This window comes from Lolium rigidum, chromosome 5 (genome assembly GCF_022539505.1).
Source record: "Lolium rigidum isolate FL_2022 chromosome 5, APGP_CSIRO_Lrig_0.1, whole genome shotgun sequence".
NCBI lineage: Eukaryota > Viridiplantae > Streptophyta > Magnoliopsida > Poales > Poaceae > Lolium > Lolium rigidum.
The window spans coordinates 115,282,759-115,292,044 of record NC_061512.1 but is presented as its reverse complement, the minus strand read 5'-3'; the positions used below and the strand labels follow the sequence as shown (position 1 = coordinate 115,292,044).

The following is a 9,286-nucleotide window of genomic DNA, read 5'->3' as shown; positions in this document are numbered from 1 at the left end:
CTCCATCTCCTCTAACAAGATTAATCTTGTTAAAATGGTGGAGAAAAATAAAGATTATTGGAGTGTGTGAGAGGTGGAGAAAAATTTAGAGTGTGAGGAAGATGAGAAAAATGAGAGGCCAGCAGGGGGCTCGGGACGAGCTGGGCGATTTTGATATGGCTGGGTACCCTTTGGTACCGGTTCGTGTTACGAACCGGTACCAAGAGTCCAGCCCAGGCCCCACCACGCGTCTGAATTTTGGCCGAAGACCCTTCGTACCGGCTCCTAACACGAACCGGTACGAAAGCCTCTCCCAAACCGGTACGAAAGCCCTCGCCCACCTGAGCCCTCAAACCGGTACTAATGGCTCGATTGGTACTGGTTCGTAGCGAACCGGTACCAATGGCTTAGATGGATGTGAGGTTTTACTACTAGTGACGGGACCTTCCGGATCTGAGTTCCGACATCTTCTCTGGCTTCGCAAGTCAAGGGACCGTATTTCTTGGCTTTTCATCATAGTTTATAGAATGTTTTAGTTCTATTTTTCCAGGTTCTCTCCATCTATTGTCTCTTTCATAGCATGGCCTACAATGGCGGTTACAATAATACTGCACGCTTTGGCTTCTACATTGACATGACGGGCCTTCCTCTGGCACGACAATGGGATAGTAAGAAAAGGCGACAAATATTGCGAATATAGCTTGCCTGGTTTTGTGAGATGGTGTGCTCTTGAGGATTTCATATTCGGCATTCTTCCATTCGGGATTTCATCTCAAGACAACCGGAGTGTTGATGGTAAAAGGGAATTTCCATTTTTTCCATTCAACTTCAATTGAACTCACTTTGGATCTGTGACCTGCTATGTTCAAGGTGATGCCTCAACAAATATGCTAGCATCGACCTTATGTTCTCACCTCTCGCAACAAATACTTTTAGTAATCAAAGGACCTAAGGTGTTTAACCATTTTCATAGACACTTTCCAGCCCGACCGACGACTGGTGGTCCGAGGCCATCTTCGTCGCGTGGTCCAGCTGGGTGCCGGTGTGCCTAGTCAACACCGGCGGTGGCACGCCGTTCGTCAGCACCGTGGAGCTCAGGCCGCTCCAAGCCTCGCTTTACCCGGACGTCAGCATCAACGTGTCAATGTCCTTGTTTTCCAGGAAAAATTTGGGGGCTAGCTCTTTTACCCGGTAAGCTAGTTCGAAACTGTTGTTATCTGATTTTAAACAAAAAATTCCATCTTCATCTTATACTTCGCCAGTTACAAAATGTAAGAATATAGCTCACTAAAACGGTCTTATATCTTGGTACGGAGGTAGTATTTTATGCTCCGTCCACTTCAATTTCAAAATGGTTGGTTGCTTAAACCCGTGAACTATCATTCCCGAACATTTTTAACTCTGGTAGGTTTCTAGAATGAGAGCTAAGGTTCTAAAATAAAGACAAAACAATGAAACATGCATGTAATTTGTTTTACCAAATATTAGAAGTACATGTGCTACTTTCTTTTGTGGTACATTGTTATACTTTTGTACAGAAACCTATATGTATAAACGTATATATGCCACAATCTACATGGGTATTGTGGCACTTAAGGAAAGAGTGATATTTTTCTTTATCATGGGCTCACCTCAGAGTGAAGACTCAAGAACGTGTCGAAGTCTATATATAGAGATATAGAGAGAGAAAGACAGAGAGGGGAAAATCCTTTCTACTCCTAGGTGTACCCATGTCTCGTAGACTATCATACGAAAGTATTTTTAATACTTTATCAGTTTGAGTATGTTCATATATTGTATAGAAGATACATCAAAGCAAGTTACATGAAACATTTGCAAGGGGGCTATAGTTTGCGCTATATGTACCAAAGACCTTCATATTTGTTCATGTAACTTGCTAAAGGAAGTACGTGGAATTTTTTTACATACGACCTAGAAATTAGTATATATATACTTTCAAAATATCTATATATACTTCATACTAGCCATACATATTCTCCAGTATGATACATCCTATCTGGATCGTGTGAAACACATATGGGTGTAACTGCGCGCAACAGTTACTATAAATATATAACGTATTTCTTATGTTCCACGCGTTCTGAGGATATCTCGTGATCATCATAACTTCCTCTGGCAACCTTCATGTATACAAACTTTAAGCTTTATATATTTTGGTCAGCCATAGGAAAATAGTTTATTTCCATTTACCTCTTCAGTGATGAATTATCATTTTCCATGAAGGTTTCCTGATGATCCATATGACCGTTTCTGGAGTCGGCGAAACAACTCATTGTGGACCAACATTTCCACCCAAGAGACCATCCAGTTGGACGGTAACTTTGCGGTTCCCAGCCCCATTCTCCAGACAGCCATTGCCCCTATCAGCAATGGCGCGGTGATAATAGTTAGCGAATGGGAATCATACAAAGCTTCATTTGAGTTCATGGTGTTCCTCCACTTTGCTGACTTCCAAAAGAGACGACTCCGGCAGTTCAGTGCATATATCAACAACGAGGTGCTTGACCAGTATAGTCCCAAGTACCTAACTGCTTCTTCGGTGCAAAATTCTGGGTGGTATAGGGCAACAGATGGAAAATACAGTGTCATTCTTGCAGCCACCAATTTATCCATGCTACCCCCGATGATAAATGCATATGAGATCTACAACCTCATCCCCCACGACATGCCGAGGACGTCCTCTGAAGATTGTGAGCTCTATTTCCCTCTCTTTATATCTGCTTCCCCGCATGATTCATGGATTTTACTAAAATGAGTTGCTCCATTTTTTCTCGAGAATGCATTAAATATGTTCATGAACACATATGGTCTTATAGTAACATTGTAGTCAAAGAGTAGGAAATGGAATAGTTACAATATATAAGCCAATCATCTACTTAGGGCTAGAACAAATGTCTAACTATTTGAAAAAAGACATTAGAAGTTCCATGTATTCTAAATAGGCAGAATTAGAAGATACATAAATTAGATACGGATGATGTTTCAACCTTACAGAAGTGCAAATTAGGTTCTTTGTTATTCTCAGATGTTCAGTATACCGGGAATAGCATCGATAAGAAATAACATAACTAGGTGTGGGAATATAATTTTTCAGTTCAGTGGAATTTGTATAGAAGAGTAAGGACGGAAACGAGACAGCCTTGGCTATGGGGGAATGAGAGATCTACCGACCACATCTTATGACCTGCATGTTGTGCATATGGGAGAATATCCTTATAGCAAAGTCTAAGTCCAGGTAAAAATAGACTAGAAACATGCATGTGTTCCAATGTTTTCTATGAATACCCGCAAATACAATCAATTATCACAAAACTAATCCTGCAAGCATCAACAAATTAACGAAAAGTACTATTTTGTTACATAAAATCAAAGTTTTAAATAGCGGGATACAACGGTGCTATATCGTTTTCCACACCAAACCGCTAAGGATATATGCTCGCTACAAGGGGGAAACCCTTAAATTACGCGTTATAGCGGTGATTTAGGTCGGTATATGTTTTCTCGCTTGCTGATGTTAAATAGCTTAGTCCGCAATTTAAATCACGGCATCTAATCGATACTTAATCCCGCGAAAGATGAAATTGTAACAAAACATAGGTACACATAACAAAACTCAATTTGTTTAGAATGCAATACTTCTTTTGGAAGTGTTCATAAAACAAATACATAATACCATAGTCTTGTTCTAGTTACAACACGATAATTTGTACACACACTACTTCCCCTCATGTAATATAGATGGATTATATGTTTCACTATTTTCCATGGGTAATCTTGGAGCGAGTAAATACCACAACAACCTCCAATTTTTATTAACATGTATATGAATAATAGTATACCGATTTAGATTATATCTTCCCACACTCCACAAGACTATAGTTTCTTGAAATATGACGTATAATGATAATGGTGTCTTGAAATCAAACTACTTTTCAGAAGACCGTCAAAGATGTATAATACAGAGATGTGGCTTCATTGTAAGCACATTATTCCGAGCCTATTCTTCCTTTTTCATGTAGTTCCTATTTACTTCCACGATGTCTCGTGCTCCACTGAACGTAAGATAGTGACATTCCTCCTCAAGATGGCCATGATGGTTGAAGTAATGGGTTTCACACGAGTTGATGGACGGTGGTGTTGGCTCACCTATGATGCACAGTGAATTTGATTGTTCCATGTAATCCACCACCGAGGTCCCCATCTAGCCAAGGGCACCGATGCTAGCCAAACAACAGCCCATGCATACTGCCCATACGCTAACTTGATGAAAACAGGAGTCCACCCCACTTAAGTTGTTCGACTAAATGGTGACCGATGGTTGTCTCATTGAAGAGTGAATATTAAATCCCACCTTGCCCATTATGTTAATTAACCACTCAATTTATGAGGCGCTAAATCTAAACTTTGTTTCCTAAATCTACAATTCTCCAAAACATGTTAAAGTATCTGAGTATTCAATTAGTCACGACTGTCATCAAACCATATATTTGCATTCAATCATTCAAATTATTTTTACCAGTATGGTTGAACATTTACTAACCCCTATGGTTTTCCACTTTTCGATGTTAGTCGAGGCAATGATGGCTATCAAACGTGAGTATGGAATAAACAAAAATTGGAATGGTGATCCATGTTTTCCTCCAAAATATGCATGGAATGGCGTGAAATGTAGCAATGTAACTGGCAACACTACAAGGATAATATACCTGTGAGTATTATTTGATGGTCTTTTTTTTTCAAATTTCGCATGCAAATATGCATCCTTTTCCTTATCCGTAAATGTGAATTTTTATGCAGGGACATGTCCAACAGTAGCCTGAATGGATCGATATCTAATAACTTCACATTACTCACACAACTCCAATTTTTGTAAGTATGTTAGATGATAGGAATGCCTAGTTATTGTATATAAAAGTTGTAGACATCTTTAGACCCACATTTCCCTTCCAACACACTTTCTCTTGGCAGATGATAAGTGGATTGTGAGAAAGTGTATATAAGTGCATCATGCTTGCATTTTATAGTTGTAGTCTAGTTTCCATAATGTATGCCATTTCAATTGACATTAATTTGGAATCCCTTATACATGTAGTCATGAGTGAAGACCATCATTACGATAGACCCGAGGAGATTACTATTTGTATAGATTTGGTTACATTTATTATAATGCTAAATACCATCACTCATTGTATAAAATTAAATGTAACTTTATACAGGGATTTGTCTGGGAATAGTTTGAATGGCCCAATTCCGTATACCCTTTGTCAAAAGAATGCAGGGCCACTCATTTTCAGGTTCGGGTCTTTTTTCATGAGGTTTCTCTTTCTGTAAATATGGATTAGAATTGTACTTGAATGCTTATTTTCTATTATTTTAGGCACCTAGCTGCTACGTATTGTTTTTTTACCAAATAACCTTGAAACGATTGTTTGATTAACTTCACTATTTCAGGTATGAATCTGGTGAAGATATGTGCAACAAAACAATAAGTCCTCCTCCCGCAAGAAATAAAATAGCTACAATCATATCTATTTCGGTAGTAGTTCCCATGGTGGTAGTGGTAGTTCTTGTTCTTTCATTCCTGTTCTGGAGAAGGAATAGAAAAAACCAAAGTGCGTATGCTCTTATCTTTCAAAAACACTATTAGTTATTAACATTTACTATTTTTATTTTTACCTAATATAACTGACTTTTATGCAAGAAGTCTCCACATATTATCCTCCAAGTGCACCAACACCTAATAGTGCTCCAGTAAGCACTAAAAGTAATGTGGATCAACTTCACAATTCAGAAAGTCGTCAATTCACATACAAGGAGCTGGTGAAGTATACTAATAATTTCGAGCGGTCCATTGGCCAAGGAGGATTTGGTCTCGTGTACTATGGTCATTTAGAAGACAATACTGAAGTTGCTATCAAGATGCGATCTGAATCATCATCGCATGGTCTTGATGAGTTTCTAGCTGAGGTACTTTATTTCTTGGTGTAGATATATTTTTATTAAAAGTAAGTCAGTGAGTAACTATAATATTGAGATGACGATAAATTAAGATATTTACATATGTGCTCTGTCCATTACATAGGTCAATAGCTTGACAAAGGTGCATCACAGGAACCTAGTTTCTTTGGTTGGTTACTGCTGGGAGAAGGATCATTTAGCACTTGTTTATGAGTACATGTCTCGAGGCAGTCTTTGTGATCAGTTGAGAGGTTTGTCCATTTAAAATCCAAATAATGATTACTTGATAGAAAATTATTTGATTCCCTTTAGGTTCCATACATTTTTATGCATTAAAGAGTCTCTCTTCAGTCATTTAATTTTTTTAAATATAGATTTATCTCGAGGATATATACATCTGTCTGTTAAGTCAATGCAATCATCTCTAACAACTCTTTATTGTTGCATATTTATTCTTGTTCCATTCTTTGCATCTTGCTAACTATGTGCTGGCAAAGCAAAAAAATCTTATATCATTTACTTCATTAAATTCAAACTAAGAATTTTCTAAGAAAATGTTACATAATAGCAAACAAAGGGCCATTTCATGAATGTACGAACTTTCACATGTAAAGTTTCTAATGCACTTGTGGTCTAACTGTTACTATGCTTGTATATCAAGGTAAAAATGATGTTGGAGAAACCTTGAGTTGGAGGACACGTGTACGAATTGTACTTGAATCAGCACAAGGTATGATACATTTAAAAGATGTCTACGGTTTACAAGTTGAATATATCTTCTCCTCTTATTTTCACTAAAATACTTGATGTTAAATGTGTAGGCCTAGATTATTTGCACAAGGGATGCAGCTTGCCAATAATTCACCGAGATGTCAAAAGCAACAACATTCTCTTAGATGAAAATCTACGAGCAAAAATAGCTGATTTTGGACTTTGCAAAACCTATCTGAGTGACACACAGGATCATATATCAACCATTGCAGCTGGGTCAGCAGGTTACATGGACCCTGAGTATGTGTCTTCTAATATTATATATAAATTGTGTTCGTCTTTCTTATATAGCTAGTAACTGGACAAGAAAGAGGACTACTGAAAGTAGCATCGTATTAATCTCTGTTAATCAAAATTTATGTTTGGTAAGATGTGCTTGCATATGAAGGAACATGGCGATTAAGACAAAGTAATAATATTATTCACATAATTTATTGAATTTCCAAATCAAAACACAATCAGAGAATGTAACAAAAAACAAACAAAGAAATATTTCATAAATTTTGAACTTTGACATGTAAAGTTGTTAATGCATCTACGAACTATATGCTACTTTACTACGCTGCAATTTTTTCCTTCATATTAAGAAAAAAGATATAACTATTACTATGTTTTCTATGAAATTTTTAGGTACTACCACACTGGATGGCTCGCCGAGAGCAGTGATGTGTATAGCTTTGGTGTTGTTCTACTTGAGGTAGCCACTGGTGAGCCTCCAATATTGCCAGGCCATGGTCACATCGCTCAACGTGTGAAACAGAAGATATCTAGTGGTAACGTTAGCTTGGTCGCTGACGCTAAGATGGGAGGTTCCTATGATGTCAACTCCATGTGGAAGCTGGTCGACACTGCCATGGCTTGCACAACAGATGTTGCTATTCAAAGGCCACCTATGGCTGTCGTAGTGGCGCAACTGAAAGAGAGCCTTGCATTGGAGGAATCTCGCGGGGACAATAGTGTCACTGGAAGCTTCACGAGTACTACCGGGGCCCCAATGTCCACATTTGGTCCATTAGCAAGATGAAGTTGTGACTTACTTCGATCCTCTTCATTGTATCATTGACGAGTATTTGTTACAACAAGTTCTTGTGAGTAACTTGTATGTCATGGAAAACTTGTACATATGCGCGCGCGGGGTGCGTATATTGGTGTCTATGTGTTGTATTACTTATTTTCTTGGGCAAACAATAAGGTATATATTAGTGGATGAGCTTGTATCCCCTTCTGCTATATTAAAATTTAGTTGATAACCTTGGAGAGTGCAGTTCACTACAAACAATTTGCAAGTCCATAACGATTTTAGTTCGTCAGCGTATGTGCAAAATCCGTCATGGAGACCTCATACTGACGGTTTGGTAGACCGTGGAAAACCTCGCGTCACAGATGGCCAGACTAACGGTTAGATCGTCCCGTCATGGATCCGTGACGGTCTAGCCCACACCCAAAGCCCACCCGGCCCGTTACGTCGTGACGGGCATAAACGTCATGCGGCTGCCTCCCTGATCGAGACCATCGTGTCAGACCAATCATTGAGTTGTCGGTCCAATGATTGATCTGGCAGGACAATGATTGAGCTATCATTCCAGTCGGGTGACATCAGCATCCATGTGGATCGACACGAGGCCCATTCCGGTGCTGACTCCTGGCACCCAATGATCAAAACATTTTCCAGTAAATTGCGGACACTTGGTCGAATCATACAAGGACGCGTGTTGGCACAGAAAGAGTCTTACAAGGACTCGTGTTGGCTTTGCGAGCATGCCGCCTGGACCAATAGAAGTTGGACACGTCGCCTGTCCATTTCCGACACTGCGGCGGATAAAGGTTGGACACGTTGACAAATAAAAGCTAGCCGCATGAACGAATAAACGTCCGCCACATGGATTATTCGCTCCCATTTCAGCCCAGAAATGGTTGTTACCGAAGGTGACATGTGGCCTCACATAATTGGGCCCTGCATGCCAATTGGGCTGGATGACCCAATTTGCCGTCGATAGAGCTCTAGTACGAACAACGGCCCAATAAAAGCTCATTTCTGTTTTGGTCCAACACAAATGATCTGGCCCATGAGAGCTATGAAACAACTGAATGTGATATATAATTAATTACATACATACTTACTGGATTACATGCATCGTTACTGGGTTACATGCATATTTAATGGATTACAGGAAACGTTACTGGATTACAGGCATACAGTAACGTAAGATCCGATATAGCATGCACAGAAGCACCAACATAACAGTTCAAAGTCGTCACATTAGTCCCCCCATGGACAAACGCAACATCAAAATAACAGTTCAAGCGTCGAACATCCCACCTGTTCACGGTGTAATCAAGATTACAAAGTCGTAGACAGGTGCTCGATTTTTTCAAAGGACGCGAGCAACTTCCCAAGCTTTGCAAACACCCAACTCTCCATCTTTTACTTTTCTTTTGCGTTGCTGGCCATCTAATCAATTTTAGAGTTCTGGATCTGAATAATATCGCGCAGCTCTGCAATTCTACTCTTCTCTCTTTCCAGTTCTGCAGCAAGCTTGCTCTTTCTGACTCGACA

The 9,286-nt window shown here is 39.3% G+C and overlaps 1 protein-coding gene across 1 annotated transcript in view; it reads left to right on the top strand.

Moving 5' to 3' along the window:
* Positions 1-7,753, top strand: part of LOC124656295 (probable leucine-rich repeat receptor-like protein kinase At2g28990) — an 8,429-nt gene extending 676 nt beyond the window's left edge. Inside the window, exons 3-13 of the mRNA XM_047195068.1 lie at positions 953-1,170; positions 2,224-2,690; positions 4,570-4,708; positions 4,798-4,869; positions 5,217-5,294; positions 5,452-5,612; positions 5,705-5,967; positions 6,083-6,209; positions 6,620-6,688; positions 6,780-6,969; positions 7,360-7,753. Of these exons, the coding sequence (XP_047051024.1) occupies positions 953-1,170; positions 2,224-2,690; positions 4,570-4,708; positions 4,798-4,869; positions 5,217-5,294; positions 5,452-5,612; positions 5,705-5,967; positions 6,083-6,209; positions 6,620-6,688; positions 6,780-6,969; positions 7,360-7,753 (2,178 nt within the window). The remainder of the gene's footprint in view (positions 1-952; positions 1,171-2,223; positions 2,691-4,569; positions 4,709-4,797; positions 4,870-5,216; positions 5,295-5,451; positions 5,613-5,704; positions 5,968-6,082; positions 6,210-6,619; positions 6,689-6,779; positions 6,970-7,359) is intronic.
* Positions 7,754-9,286: the final 1,533 nt, after the last annotated feature.